The 17,230-nt window shown below is 33.5% G+C and overlaps 1 protein-coding gene across 6 annotated transcripts in view; it reads left to right on the forward strand.

Moving 5' to 3' along the window:
* The window catches only part of HisT (Histamine transporter), a 115,170-nt gene that overhangs the window by 62,724 nt on the left and 35,216 nt on the right, over positions 1-17,230 (forward strand). For all 6 annotated transcript variants that reach the window (XM_035371114.2, XM_085807205.1, XM_035371116.2 and 3 more), the window contains one exon: positions 5,535-5,713. In XM_035371114.2, coding sequence (XP_035227005.1) covers positions 5,535-5,713 — 179 coding nt within the window. The remainder of the gene's footprint in view (positions 1-5,534; positions 5,714-17,230) is intronic.

Raw genomic sequence — 17,230 nt, forward strand, 5'->3', positions numbered from 1 at the left:
TCTTATGAACCTACAAAACTTCTTACAAACATTTCTTAAAGAGATTGATCTACAATTATTTCAAATTTTGAGGATGCTCAACATATTTCTTGATAAATGAGGCTTTCGAAGCCTATAATCATTTTCCTTTGAAAGCAATAACGTTTTTCGTATATCTAATAGATCGGCGGTTCTTAAACATTTTCATTCATGACCCTTCTTTATCGTTGAGGTTTTTTGTAACCTCTTATATATTAAATGCAAAATAAATACGTAGGTTGGGGCAAAAGTCATGGCAACTATTTTTTTTCTTGGAGATACCAGTCCGGTCGAAAAATGTGACATATACAGACGAAAGGTCAAGGTCTTAAATACATGTGTGGACAATGAATAGCACTGAAATATCGTAACATACGAATTTACGGTAGTATAAAGGGCAATATGGCCTTCACCGTGCAAAAGAATGATAACACAATACACATAAAGCTGACATGACAAATATGGGCCTAAAGACCCTCATTGTAGTCCCCTGCTACTGTCACCACACGCTGCCAACGATGTGGGAGGAGCTGAATACCATCAGCCTCAGCATTTGCCGCACCATGTGTGAATCGGGTCATCTGTTGGCGCACAGCATTAGGAATGTCCTCTTGTGTTGCAAACCGCCTACCACGTACTGTTTCCTTAAGCTTGGGAATGAGATCAAAGTCACAGGGCGAAAGTTCAGGAGAATGCGGTTGGTGCTCTAATTCTTCCCATCCCCAACGTCGGAGTAGCTGCAGTACACACTCTGCTTTATGTGGTCTTGCATTGTCGTGCAGAATTATTGCACTGTCCATAAGATCCCGAACGCCACGTCGTACCTGTCACACCAGGAAGTCCCTGTAATACTGTGCTGTCACTGTTCTGCCATGAGGAACAAAGTGGCAAACAATCAATTTGACGATCACCATCAATTTGACTGGGGAAGGATTCTGACGGACCTTCTGCTGCCTTGGTGATCCAGGATGTCGCCACTCCACGGTCTGACGTTTCAGTTCTGGTTCGTATGCCCTGGTGCCCTGGCCAAAAATTCATCGATGGCGATTACTCGTGACAAGAATTGATCACCGTCCTGTTGCCAGCGTGCAAAGTGGTCGGAGCATATTGCATAGCGCACCCACCTTTGAACTTCCGTCAGTGCATGCGGTACCCACCGCGAAGCGATTTTGCGTAGCTGTAGCTCGTTACGTAATATCCTGTGGACGGTGTGTTTCTTGATGCCATTTGCCCTCTCTAACTCCAGTAACGTCCATCGTCTGTCTTCATCCATGAGGTGCTCGATGACGGCACGTGCCAAGTCGGTCCTCACACTCACTGGTCGTCCCGAACGTTGCTCATCACTGATTAACACACGTCCTTGCTGAAACTTTTCTACCCACCGTGCTACCGTTCGATATGGTAGGGCATTATTCCCAAGGGCTTCTACTAATTCACTGTGGCATTCCATCGCGTTTCTCCCTCGGAGAACGGCTACTTTGATGTAAGCGCGCTGCTCAACACCGGTTACTTCCATCTCGCACGACACTCACCAACTGAACTGATTTCAGAGCCCTCGCTACCACAGAGCCATATGTTGTTTTGCATACACACTATGCCTGCAGAACTTCCTTGCGACACATATACGTTTTGTGATCCGTTCACATATCTACAAGAAAAAAATAGTTGCCATGACTTTTGCCCCAACCCTCGTATTTTCCCATAAATAGTTTATTTCTTTGGTAAACAATATATAATAAGGAAATACATTTAGGATTTCTTTCAAGTGTATAAAAATCAATGAAAGAAAATCATGTTTTAATGAGACGGATATGCTTGTTTCTGTTTTTGCTGATCCCTTAATCCATTGGTTGGATAAGGAAGTGGTTTAGGTGAAAGGAATAATACCTTTACATTTGGATGCAATTTTGTGAGGACTTCAGCATCTTGTCTTGGAGCATTATCGAGAATTAGGAGAAATTCAAAGCTAAGTTTTTGCTGTTCCAAGCAATTCTTGGCTTTTTAATGAACGGATTTTCAAAATCAGTCATTAAAAAGAGTCATTAGGAGAGAGTAGCCAAGTGTTTCTATTCCACTTCCATACAATGAGTAATTGCTCAAACATATTTCACTGCAATAGAGGCGTTTGACGTCGCTATATGAGCAGAAACCGTGCACTTGAAGTCCTTTGGTGCATTTCGGCAAAAAAAAAAAAAAAAAAAAAAAAAAAAAAAAAAAAAAAAACACACGAAGTGAGTCTATCCACAAGTTGAATAAAACTTGAAGCAAACATTGATGTCTTTGAGATGTAGGTTCATTGCCTCATTAGCTTATAAATTGGGCCCGTCTTTATTGAAAACTTGTTGAGGAACATAACCCCCATCTTTAATGGATTTCAGAAACCGATGTTCTAATTTCTTTGCTGCTTTTTTATCTGTATTACCAGCATCCTCCTGAAGCATTATCCTGTGCAAATAAAAGCTACATTTTAAAATTTTTTAGCCAACCTTTGTTTGCTCGAAAGCTGATTTTCTCTGACATTTGACCATCTTTATTTAAAAAGGGGGGGAGGGAAAGCCCTAAAGCTTAATTTAGAATAGCAACAAAATTCACAGGTGAGCCTTTTTTTGTTTATTCATTGTCAGTCCGAGCTATTAATATATTTTGCATCGTTCCGACTACAGTTCTTGAAACGTAAGCAACCATTGTCAAAAGTAGCTTTGCCACTAGACTGAATCTTTTCTTCATTCTCCCACATTGTTCTTGTGGTTGATTCGTTTATAAATAGTTCTCTGTCTAGAGATGAAATATGCGTATAATTTTTCAGCTTACTTAAAATTTCAGTCATCTGAGGATTATGACAAAACTTTGCGTCTGCTTTATCATCTTCATCCTTCCTCTTAGATGTCATATCGAAATTTAAAAATTAAAAAAAAAAAAAAAATACAAATGCAAAAGGAAAAGGAAAATAGGATAAATATTAATTAGTTACAGCTTAGCTAACGGAAGTGAAAAATCGCAACTCCGTCTGGGTCACTCAGCTAGCCGGTAGCGCCAAAGAGGATTGTCAGATGCTCGTGTGTGTAGTCTCTTATAAAGAACATGCTACTATGGCTACACGGGCGCGCTCTGCTGTGTATCGCGCATGAGTAAAATTCTAGCGTCTGAAAAATTACATTGAAACAGTTAAGGTCCACGTTCAGCAAGGATTTACTGCGTTTTTCAATACGTAAATATAATTTACAGCTCAGTTTGGTCAATATTACGATTTTATAATATGCTGTGCATTTCTGTAATTAAGTAAAGTAATATATTACTTTTTTAATATATTATATTAAAGATAATAAAGGGATTACAGTTAATGCTTCTTTAAATCCATTATCTGGATTAAATTTCTGTACCCCCAACATTTTGCTATGTAACCCCTTTGGAGACGTGACCCGCAGTTTAAGAAACACTGCGACGGATAAATATGTCTGTAGAAACAAGAAAACAAATGTTTGAAAATGAGCGAATTTTTTTAAAGTAAAGACGTGATTTTTTTTAAAAGTAAAAACAAGTACACAGTTTCTAGCATTTCAAATTTATAAAAGGAGGTATTAGAATTTAGTCGAGTGACATTTCCTCAAAACAGTCTCCACGTGGTACCGATTACTAGGAGACTCGTGACTTATAGCTGGGGCTAATTTTAAGCAGTGTAAGCACCTTCTTGAGCCTCAAAGGAAGGGGGCACTACAAAAAGGTCCTTAGGTATTCAGGAAAGGGAACATTAAAAAATTCACATTGCCGATTTAATCACGGAATGTGTATGGTGCAGTTAAACCAAAATCGAGAGAGAAGGAATGACTGAAAAAAACTGACTTAAAATATATGGGACACGAAAATTTTTTAAATGCTTAGAGTCTAAAGGTCTTCAGTCGGCCGTGCTTATGGCATCAAATCTACCAAGCCATAAGCTTCGACAAAAGATCCCACCAAGTTTCGAGTTGCATTTGAAGGTATTTATTTCCTGCTTTTTTGCAAGATTTGTTCAAAGTGATATTTTTTACTCGCCATTTTGTATTTTTTTACACCTGTTTCGAGTGTAGGCCGCAAATTTTCAACGAAATTTTTATCTGAGGGCTCAAGTGGGTATGTAGTTGCTTCTAAGACTAATAGGGTAGCTAATAGTTTTATGTCTTGTTACGTATGCTTCGGTTCTTCGTTGAAATTTCAAAGTTTTCTGCTAACCCATTTTAAGAGCAGTTTTTAAGGTTTTTCTTCATAATACATTAGTAAAGATTATGGATTATGCTACTAATGCATAAAGCTTTCTAATGCCCCTTGTGGCAGTAGAGAGCATATCATTATGAATCTAACTCGATGTCCGGCTGTTAGGAGTTTAATAGTTAAATCCTGAAATGTGCTCGATTTCCTACAAGCGCTGCCAAAAATACTAAATTCCATTTTCTCATTTTATTCTAGAAATTTCAATAAATAGTTTTATAAAAGTGAGTCTTGGCAGGTTCTAATACCTGTGTTTATTCTGCAATCTGATGAACTTCTTTATTTGCTCTATTATTGTAGATAAGTCTTTCAGAAGACATTAGACATGAGAATTATTTATTAAGTCTACCTATGGTTACAGATACTTTTTTAGTAGAATTTATCGCCATTATTAAAGAGTTAATAGAAGTAATAAAAGAATCATTTTCTATTTTACAACAGCGAGAATTTTCCTCCGTTCTATTACACCTTTATTGTACTTTGACTTGTCTCTTCTGTATGTTTATCTTATTTTCTGGACACATACACGACTTCGGTACATAGTGTTAACAGTTTGGTTTGTTTTATGTGATTATGGCAAAGTCTTAAGGGCTATCTGCCTTAGGGATGGGATGGCTTCGGGGAGGAATTTCTAAGGGAAATGGAAACACGTTACACATGGAAAAAAACACAAAAACGCTCCTGCAGTCAGCTCGTTCGCGGAATTCGAACCTCGGACCGAACTACCAGTGTTCAGCGACTTAACCTCTCGGCCTTTGGTGGGCCTTGTTAACCATTTGAAAGAAAAATTTGACTTGGACAAGCCTATAACGCAATTTCTTTCATCGATACTGGTTTCGTTCAATGATCTCATCCTAATTTCTTTATTCCGTTTTCAGTGAAACAAATGCCACACTTATCAGTTTAATGATCTTTCTCAAATCATGCTAAGAACTTTCCTTATAGTACTCGTGTTTCAAAAATTAACGTTAGTTTAAAGATTTATTCTGAACTAGATTCATATTTTTTACACCAAAATTTTTAATTCTTTTTTAAAGTTCTTAAATAAGCTAGCAGTTTAAATTATGTTCATTTATTAGGGATAATCAAGTGCCTGGACATTTAGGGTTAACAATTAAAATCTGCTCATTTCATGTCTATTGCTACCACTTTACTAACCTGAACATGATATTTTGTGCACAAATAAGTGTAGCCTCAATTTGGGAAGGGGATGCTCTGGTGTAATATTTATGTGCATTTTATTAACTTGTTTGAACTTCATTTCCTTTTAGGTTCATGGGTGAAATGCGGCAGTTTGGCGCCAGACCGTTTCCCAATAACTATGTTGGGTCAGACCATTGTTGCTGTATCTCAGGTGTTTATCTTGGGTATCCCTTCCCAATTAGCTGGAGTATGGTTCAGCGCTGAAGAAGTATCCCGTGCTTGTGCAGTGGGTGTATTTGGGAATCAAGTAAGTGCGACCATTTTTTTTAAAAATAAATGAGAGCGGAAGTTTCGGAAATGCAGTTTCTTTTTTAATGAAAACGCAAGACTACTTGTTTTTGATGAATATGCGGGAGAGTTCAGTGATAATTTCTATGTACTTAGATTAGAAAATAAACTATCATTTACAAAGCAGTATTGAATTTGCTACAAAATAAATACATTTTTCAAATTCGTGTTATGCTTATTTTCCACATTTATCTCAAATCCGCCCTTTTTAATTTAAAGCAATTCGGAGCATGGATTGTGTGCTAAGTGCACAATCGGAAATGAGAGTGAAAAATGAGTGAAATAAAACATGCAGTTTCTTATTTGTAAGCTGGAACGCTCACAAAATGTACATTTTTATAAGGAAAATCACAAGTAACAATAGAAATTATTAATAAAAACTTAAGCACTATTTTAATATATAAAACATTTTGCTTATGTATATGCATAATAATATATTTTGTTATAAAATAAGATAAATTAAGATATTTTGAAGTGAAAGCAAATATACCTAAAAGTATTTGTGATATACGGATATATAAGGTTACATTATTTAATTATGACAATATGTATCTGAGCTATTTGTCTAAGAGAAGGGATGCCTTCATGGAGGACTTTCTCAAGAAAACCGGCTCATATTGATGTTACACGTGAGAAAAACAAACCATGCAGTCAGCCCCCTCGTCTGCTTTCGAACCGAAGTCGGAACTGCCAGCATTTAGTAGTCTTAACCACTCACCTCTGGTCAGGAGGATACTATAAAAAGGGGGGGATTTAATCAACTAACTGGTATTACTACTAAATGTAATCAACTTTTATCTTTCAAAATTAAGATAGTGTTTTTTTAAATCTAAAATATTTTCCTTAATTCTCTAATTTCTCAAAAGTTACGATTTCATTTTGTTCCTCCAGGTTTGCAGGACAGAATTTCTGCATACATCGTTGACACTGTCTTATCGTCCAGACATCATATACTGCATTAATATACCTATTAATGAAAATTTAACTGAACTCATAAAGCAGAATATACTATGCTATTTTGTCATTTCAACTAAGCTTTGAAAAAATTGTTCAAATCGAGCTGCACTCTTCATAACTTGGACTAAAAATAAGCACAAATTATTACCTGCTTTTATAGAAAGTTGATGTAGGTAGTTTGCTCGTAACTGCTCCTATTAACGCTACACGTGGGGAAAAACTTGGTATAATTTTCTTAAGTTCGATATTTGTAGTAATTTAATATAAATAGGTCCAGTGAAAATGGGTTTGAAATCAACAAAATTTCTGTCTTCGTTCCAAAGACAAATTTGGTAAGCCTAACTCTAAAGTGTATAACTCCCTATGTATTACGAGAATATGGCCCAGCGCGCTTTATAAAGCGTTCCATATAGGCATCCTTCCACAAAATCAGTAGTCTTTGTGGGCTTTGTCGTACTTAATTTAACCACCCAACTTATGTCCAATTTTCAAAGTTTCTGAAAACGGAAAATATTCAGATTTTAAAAGAATATGAAGTTAATATTTTTTAAAGTGAAATACGTTTCGAAAAACTTCTGTTTTTAGATTTTGGTAACTATTTATCATTAAAGTACAGTAATCGGTAGATTGGTAAATTTAATCATTAAAGTAGTTTCATCCCTGATGTTTCTGCTACATATTTGTCAGTGCTTTATTTGATTAATTTTACCAAAATATCTGTAAAACTCGAATTAAATTAGCACAAATCTATTTGTTACTTTCCATAGGTATTTTTGGCCAACTTTTAAATTTCAAATTAGCCAAATTTTTCGTAGTTAGGAATCGGCATACACCGCCAGAATCAGCATTAAGATTCAGTACGCAATTCTGAGCTAACGTTTACAGTTTTTTTTTTATTAATAATTTGCTAATATTTTGGATGTAATTGCAGAAATTATCTAGACATCATGGTTAAAAGTAATCTCATTCTACCATGAAAATAAATTTTACTTTGTCCTCCCAGCAGACAATTTCTTTCAAATAATGTACGAACATTTTAATATTTTTTACTTATTACAGATTATGTAGGCAGTTGCTCCACAAAAGGTGACGCAAGTCTGTCTCCGTTTTTCCTTTGCATTTATTCCTCCTTTCTCCCCTTCTCCTCAGCTTTCAAGATTCATTCGCATCTGGAGTGAATGCACGTGCTAAACAAACCGGATTGAATTCAAAACCCACCTGGACGTTTGAACAGGAAAGTTGCTCTTATTTCTATTGTAACTGCTGTCAAAGAAGGGGGAAAAAAAGGGGGGGCTTTAAACATGACGCAATACAGCAGCGTCTCAGCTTTAAGATCCGATCTGTTTTCAATCTTAAAAGCTAACAATTAAAGGAGAAATATACTAAACATCAAATTTTGAAACATTTCAAAAGCTTATTGAGTATTCTTTACCGTTTTGCCAAAAACATCTGTGGAAATAATGATTTCTCACAACAAATATTAACAGTACTACTGTAAATAATTAAATAATGGTTCGTGAAGCAACAAACTACTCGTTGACACCAAAATCCTACCATTAAACGATGAAGCGTACTCCATTTGGCTGTTGAAACTCAAAATATACGAATAGTCGTTCCTCCATGTGAGTAACTTCTCTGAAATGATATTTAGAACAGTGGCCTGGAGGGGCGGGGATAAATAAATAAAAAAATAACTAAAATTTGAAAGCTTTCAGATTTTACATTACGCCCAAAGGGGTGTTTATTTAACGTTTTGTGTGTTACCTTTATTTATTAAATATCACGTTCTTCGCACTTACACCATAAAATTCAGTTTAACAGCAATATCGAAAAATAATTTTTAAATGAGCATATCTGTAGAATTTCCGATACACAGTCTCTCGCGCTGGAGACAAAAATGCTTTTTTTTTTTTTGCATACCGTTTTGCCATTGCTCGCTTTGAAATCGTTCAGTTTGCTAATTAAAACTTCGTTAAAGTTTTACAAAATATGAAATAGATAATAAAACAAATTCCAGATTTCAAATTTGGGCTTTCACATGCCCATATTCGGATGGAAACGAACGCTATTCAAAATTTGATTGCTCCTGGTAACCGTCGTTTTATCACAATGCGGGAAACATGCATACATTTATGCAGATTCTTCATTATTTAATTTCTTTAAATATAATACAGGACTGTAATATTTGGTGGCAACAGTTTGAAAAGTGAACCGACATATAAAGTTTTCAACACAAAATGCCGAAACGAAATTAATAGCCCTTCTGCGCTGACGCTCTTTGAGCTAATAAAATAAAATTTAAAAAAATCTGAAAGCTTTCAGATTTTACATTACGCCCAGAGGGGCGTTCAAAATAATTTTAAAATGACATAACTTTAGAATTTGATATACAGTCTCGCGAAATGGAGATAAAAATGGTTTTCTTGTCCTCCCCCCGTACAGTGTTGCCATTGCTCACTTTGAAATCGTTGAGTTTGTTAATCAAAAATTCGTAAAAAGTGTTACAAAATATGAAATTCCAAATTCCAGATTAGGGCTTCCAGATGCCCATATTCGGTGGAGGATTACGTTATTCAAAATTTGATGGCTCTAGGTACCATTGTTTTATCACAATGCAAAAAATATACACACATTCATGCAGATTTTTCATTATTTAATTTCTTTAAATATAAAACGGGGCGATGATATTTGGGGCAACAATTTGAAAAGTTAAACGGACATTTAAAGTTTTCGACGCAAAATGCCAAAACGAAATTAATAGCCTTTCTAGAAACTAACAGTTCTTCTAACGCCGTTTGGGCTAAAAGTATATTAAAATGTCAATTATATGGAAACTGCGTAAATAGGATTCAAGAAAAATATTACCGAAAGTTAAATGTCACTTGATTAACTACTACTTATTAAATAGATTGCTTATTATGGAAGAAAAGGGCAAAGAAAAGATTCATTATCTTTGCCAAACTTTCGAAGATTATCCAGCTCAGAAGTCAATTTTTGTCGAAACCGTATATTAGTGCCAAAAGATATAAAATTTATAAATAGATTATAAAATTTATAGATATAAAAATTGCAGACAAATTTATAGATAGATTTATCAAAGCAAAAACTATTTTCCAATCCTTGATGTCTGTGCCCTTCTTTAGACAGACGATTCACATATTTTTCTAATCCGTCACATTCAGCTAAAAGATAACTAACCTTGTACTGTTTAGAATTGATTGGTTTGCTTGATTATGGCGAAGCTCATTTGGCTATTTGCCTAAAGAGATGAATTCCTTCGTGGAAGATTTCTGAGGAAAACTGGCTCGTATTCTTGTTACGCATTCGAGTGCGGAGAAGGCTTCGAATGATATAAATTAATAAAGGAATACACTCTTTTTTTAAAAAAAATATTTTTGAATTCATGTGAAACCCTTAAATTCATAAATTCGAAAAAGAAGTCAATTTGTACATCCAGTTTAAATAAAATCAGAAAGAAATTTTCTTATTAAAGATCGATTTTAGCCAAAGAATGAAACCGTAAAAATCTATTTTAATTTTTATCGATAATATACTAATCTAGTATTTTATCTTATTTGGAAAATGTGATAGAGTTTACAATTTTGTTAGCAAGGTTATCAGTTTTTAGTATCTTATCTAATTTTGAGCAGGATGTAATTATGAAATAACAGCTTATTTTGATTTTATCAAAATTGCGCGTGTGAGAGACGACATTTTTAAAGTGAATAATTAGGGAACTGATTTTTAATCATTTAAATCTTCAACGCGCTGAATAAGATATTACAGTTAAAAAGGCGAACTAGCAGATTTTTAAGGAAAACTGTAAATTGAAAATTTTAAACATTGCTTTATTAGAAAATATTGATCATTTACTTCAAACGATATTTTTTAAAATTAATGACCGTTTGTTACTTCACTAATAAGTCAATTTTGAGAAAGTTGTGACTAAAAATTTCCAAACCAGTGTTCCTTAGAAAGTCCTTCACGTAGAATGCTTTCCCATAGGGAGATAGCTCTTTCTAGGATTTGCTTTAATCGATTAATCAGTTTCCTATGACATAAATTACTGAACTCGAAATTACCTTCTCCTTTCGGTTACGCTCTTGATTCGTGAAGAATAGAAAGAAATCTGGTTTTGAATAAAATCTATTTTGCGGTAATTAGCCATTTCACAAAATTGACATATGTTGGTTTTTTTCACACAAGTTATTTTCCTCAAGCGTAATAAATGTCTGTTCAAGTAGTTCACGTGCAATTATTTTCAATTATTATTTTGTTTTAAAACTATTTCATTCACGTTAGCTAAAATTAGTAATACAAGCGTGGTATACATTTGATATCATAATAAAACCAAAATATGATTTTGAAGAAAACCTGATGCTGTTACTTGAAAATACAAGAGAAACCTCCTTTTCTATACTCCTTCTCTTTTATGCAAAGAAAGATAATATGTTAATTCTTTCTTTTGTTATTTAAAAAACTCCTTAATCCATTTTACTTCAGAAATCCCTTTGCTGCATATTAAAGACCACGTGTTAATTGTTTAATTAGTAGAGCTAAATTCTTTTTACTGTTACAGATGTCAGGGCTTAATTTCTAAATTGAGAAGTGCCGGAGCCCTATGATAGACCGTCTGAAAAGAGGAACAAAAATAAATAAAATGACTAATAAAAGCATTAATAATTAAAAAAATTAAATAATTAATCATTTAAATAATCAAATACTTAATGTTTAAAATAATTAAATAATTAATGCTTAAAGTAATTAACTAACTTAAATTAAAACTTAATAAAATACAAATAGATAAATTAAAAATTAATAAGTGATTTTTAATATTATAATATTGCTAAAAATAAAACTTTAGAGATCAAATTTCTACTGAAATTTTTTTAGATTTACACTTTCATTTAAACAAATGCAATCATAATTCATTAACTTATATCTTCAATGTTATAATGGCATCCCTAGGGAGAGAAATCGAGGAACGACTCTTTACTGATCCCCCTGCGTTTAAAAGCAACACAAATCCACTATTAATTGTTTAATCTTTCGCCTCGTTTACCTGCCAATTATCTTTAATAGCATATCAAATAATTAATGTTTCAAACCATGATCTCCTGTATGTAATTACAATGACATTGTTAAATAATACGAAGGAGTGGCCATCTGTAAGGATAATTTTACCATTTTACATCTGGAATCGTACTGCTTAACTTTTGCATACATTCTGATCTGTACTTAACGACATGAATAATTATAAGCCCTTTATTAAAAACTGTATGTATTTTTTTATGAATAAGTAAAAAGAAATGTAAGTAAAGCGAAATGCACTTGCAAGAAATTTTTTCAGCCTTTTCAGGTAGAAATAAATACATGTATCTTTAATAACACAAACACATCTAACACAAAAATGTGTGTTTACGAAGTTGGCCTACAGACGTAGGAATTTTAATTACTCGATAATAGCAAAGCAACAAAGGCTTGTACTGTTCTGTGACGGGGGTACACCTTTGTTAAGGACTTGTTAAGGAAACTGAATTTTTCTTGCATTACAGAGGCGATAAATCGTGAAAACTTCATTTAGCCAGCTCATGTCAGCAGAGGTGATAGGAAATACGATTGAACTAAGAGGGTTTTTAGTCTCACCGAGCGGAACCTCTGCAATCATTCTGCGCATTTTCGCGAACAATATTGAGTAGGAAATACTTTAATTAATACTGTGTGTATTATCACTGAATAACTAAAGGTCATTATTTACTTAAAAATGGATGCAGCTGTACGAATTATTTTCCCTAGCTTTAGGTAGAAGTAAACAAGCATAGTATTAAGTAGAAGCACTTGCAGGTGACAGCAGCAGGTAGAAAAATGGCCTTATGTTCTACTCGAGAACCTTCTGTTTAATTGCTGTTTGAGCGCCAACTTGCAATTGTAATATTAATATGAATTAAACCTTTATTGAATACATGATTAAATTTTGATAGAGCCGGCTTCCACATGCGAAAGATATTCAGAATAAAAATAAATACATGAAAACTGTTAACAAAAATATGAATAGTCTGTTTAACTGAATACAGCAATGTATCTGAGGGAGGAGATTACTGCAGGATTTCTTTATTAAGTTATTCTTATTCATGCCAACACATGGGAAAACCACGAAGATACCCAAGCATCTAGGTCGTTCGTCAAGAGTTCAAGCCTGAATCAAACTAGCGCTGTTCATCAAGCAGTCTTATTAACTCGATCATGAGCGAGCCGAAACTAAATTGAAATTTCAGAGCAATACGTTGCATGTGATGGATAGGTTGGCTTTGTTCTTTTCTGACAGATTATGGGGGATTCAAACATCTGCTTTGCTTATTTTTCCATTCTGCTTTAAATGTTCTTGGATGGTCGACCAAGGTTGGTTAAGAGTGACATGGATTTGCTTCCACTTCTGCCCTTAGCATGTTGTTGTCGACATGCGCAGAAACGACATTACTTCCCGGTTCCCCTATTAGTTACAATTACAAATCCTGAAGTTACAATTACACGTTAGTTTCAGGATTTGTTATTACAATTAGGTTATAATTGCGTTGGATGTAATATAATTGATTATATTATTATTATGTATTATAATTGATTAATTATTATTTCAATTAATTGTAATTGCATTAATTGTAATAGCAATTAATCAGCAAATGAATTAACTGTTGATGCAAATATTCTAATTGCATTCATATAATTCAGTATCACTGTAATTTGAGTTTCATTATAATTGTATGACTCGTACTTGCAATTACTTTATCATTCAATTATTAATCAATTATATTAATTGATTGGTACTCGCTTCTGCTTGACAAGCATGGTGTGCTACATTTTAATTTAAAAATCCTAAGTTACTGCACCAATCCACACCTGCCATCCATTGGTTACCAATGTGTGACATTTATTCAGTGTGTTTGTTAGTGCCAACGGCATTCACAAGTACCTGTGTTTAGTTTTAAAATACAGCTAAATTTGTTCCCATTCCCCACACCCGTGATTATTAACCTGTAGGTCACCGATGACCAACATTCATAACAGGTGCGAGTGCAGTTTGTTTTAATTTAAAACGCATTTTTTAAATTTAATTGTTTAATTAATTTAAATTTAATTAATTTTAAATGCATTTGTTTAATTTAAAATGCATTAAATGCACTATTATTTTAAAAATATTAATTTTAAATTAATTTAACACTAAATATTAAATTAAATTTAACACTAAATATTAAATTAAATTTAACACTAAAATTTTAAATTTTAGCGCACTGTTCCACGCTGGTAACTTGTACCATATTTGTTGACTGCTAGTGACTGTCAACATCTAGGTAACCAGTGACTTCTGTACACAATTGCGTATAAATAATAGCTACCCATACTAGAAAAGTAACGTTATTACTATATCTATCTACATAGTTTTAAAATTAATGTAATGTGTTTGCAAGATTCTAACGCAATTTGTTTTTCAACCAAAATCTCATAGAAAAATTACAAGAAGGTATTCTAATTTAATTTTAATTTTTTTTTATATCTGGAACATAAAATAAGAGAGCACACGCGATATCAAAGGTATCAAACTAATAAATTTCACGGTCATAAAACAGTTAATTTATGAAGATATTGGGCTTAAAAATGTGTTACATTTTTCGGTATATTTTGGCATTTTAGAGGCAACTGACTCCTCAACAATGGCATACTGATGACAGTTTTTAGTTTATGTCATGTCGCATCGTAACTTCTAACGTAAATGTAATTAGCACACACCTGCATGCAAAAGTTTCTTCTTATGGTAGAAATAATACTTACTGACAAGCTCTCTTGTCAGCTCGAAAAAGAAAAAAAGTTATTTTGTTTCTCAGAATTTTTTTTTCTAGGTTTATTTCTTTTTGAACTTGCCTTTTATTTCACTTTTATTAAATTTCTATCTATATAAACTGATTTATTTCTGCTTCCATCAAATAAATCACTGCATTATGAGGTTTTATGAAATGAATGCATTTTGAAGGTAAATTCTATTATCCGTTTTTGCATAAAAAGTGGATTCTACATTCAGTATTTTATTTTTCACCCGATGGCAATTTCATTCAAGTTCTTTATAAACTTTATCAAAAACTTTAGGAAAAATTCAGCATATGATTGAATTCGCAATTTAAATTGCTTTAGTAACTGTAATTCTTAAAATTCTGAAAGCATTGGACTTGCGTACTAAAACTCTAAATTATATAAAAGTGGTAGACTAAGAATTCTGACTGCATTTTCCCAGAAACGCGTCTCAAGAATCTAGTATTTTGCGTGCTCTACTACCGCCCTTTTAGGGGCACTTGGTGAAAAGTCTGTGTTATATAAATCCGTGTAAAGTTTCCTTTCTTTTGATTTCTGTATTATAAAAAGGCTTAGTTTCGAAGTATATTGAACTAATAATTTATGAAGTATATTGAACTAATAATTTATGAAGTATATTGAACTAATAATTTATTTCGGAAGGGAGGCTGCGCCCTCCCTTCCGAAATTGAACTTATATTGAAATAATAATCATGCATAACTGATTACACAATTTAAGTGGAGGCAATTCGAGAGCTATCTGCCTAAAGGGAAGATGCCTTCATGGAGGACTTTCTGAGAGAAACTGGATTGTTTACCCATTACACATGGGAAAAACCACGAAAACGCCCATGCAGGCAGCCCGTTCGCCGGTATTTGAACGCCGGACCGAACCACCAGTGTTCAGCGACTTACCACTCGTTATGTTTTGGGAATATTCTAGTAACCAGTATTTGAAAATGTATATAATGGTTTACTATTTTTTTTAAAGGAAAAATGTTTGATTGTGGGGAGAGAAAGTAGTTACGCTTTAGTTACGAAAAGGCAGTTGAAGAATTTATAACTTATAATGAGCTGCTGTTTTTGTAGATCTTCCTGAGGAGATACTTTATTGGTTTCACCTAAGAAGATTGGTTATTAGAAATTTTATAATTATCATTGGTGGCAATTTATATACATACATATTCTCTACCACGGATGTATGAGTAGAAAATTGGCAATAGATATCAGTTTTTACATAGCAGAATTTGTCTTCAGAAGGAATGGTAAATGATTCTTTTCATATACTTAACTCGTGTTAAATGAAACCGTTTTCAGGAGGATTTCGAGAAATTTTAATCAGCTCTTGCACAACAGTATGATTCAGAGACTTTTAGACGCACTTAACCTCTCATTTCAACCTTTCCTTGACTTAAGACTGTAAAAATAATTCTATGTGACGCAGTGTTTTAGTCTAAAGAACTACCACGGATAAAAATCTACTATTTTCTTTTCTGGCCGAAGACGAAAATAAACTACCGAGAGGAGCATCGCGAATTCAACACGTACTACCAGGAACGTGGAGTGGGTGACTATTTCGAACAAAGAATTGTATTCATTTAAACCCATGCAATTCATTGTTCTTTATTTTTATTTTTTTATCATCACAATGGATAAGAAACTAATGATGACAGGAATAGACGAAGGTGCGTCTTTATTCAATGTACCTGGCATGGCAAGATAATGATTATTCAGGATGCAATCAAAAATATTTTGCTATTTATATAGAAGCACTTACAAAGTAGAAATTACGCACAAGGCATTTTTAGTTGAAAAGTGTAAAAGCGTTCCCAGTACTCGTAGAGAGAAAAAAAAAAAAAAAATGTAAGAACTCTTTAAAATCTGAAAAACTGTAAAGTTAGTATTAGAAGATCTGACTAAAATTTACGCGCATGAGGAAGGCATGGGCAGCTGAAGGGGCTGCGCCCTCCCTTCCGAAATTGAACTTATATTGAAATATATTGAACTTATATTGAACGAAATTGAACTTATATTGAAATTATACTTCCGAAATTGAACAGTTTATAAATAGAATACAGTTACAAAAACATTGGTTTTAAATAAAAATCATAGTCCTCCCTTCCCTAGAAATTAAATCCTAGCTTCAGCCATGTAAATTCTCCTCAAATTATCCTCTGACACTCTGAATAACCGAATATATAGCAAAATTTACAAAAAAGATGCTATAAATGTAACGAAAAGAAGCATAAATCAAAAGATATTAAGCTTTTGAAAAATAAAAAAGCTTTTGAAAAATTTAAGATACCAAGTTTCATTTAAATATTTACAATCCTCCCCAAAAGTTTTGAATAAACTAAGTAAAGTACCTTTGAAATTAAACTCGCTGCCGTTGCGTAGCGAAGAAATTTGCTTTGCTGGCTGAGGTAGCGATTTCATCCAGTTTGACCAGTTATGGAGGATACACAATATTTACTGAAAAGACAAAAGCGTAAAAGATAAAAATGAAAGTTTAGGTTGTTTCAAATTTCTAATAGAATCTGGAAACATACACTTTTATCCGAGACTGCTTAGCTTAGAAACAGCAGCCGGTTTGATTTTTACTTTGTTGGCCGATTTATAAATTACTGTTACCGTGTGAAATCAATCTCGTCTAATTCCTGTTTTCTCTTTATTAAACAGA

Source organism: Stegodyphus dumicola, chromosome X1 (assembly GCF_044657685.1).
Source record: "Stegodyphus dumicola isolate Sdum_Otavi_A_Nest chromosome X1, ASM4465768v1".
Classification (NCBI taxonomy): domain Eukaryota; kingdom Metazoa; phylum Arthropoda; class Arachnida; order Araneae; family Eresidae; genus Stegodyphus; species Stegodyphus dumicola.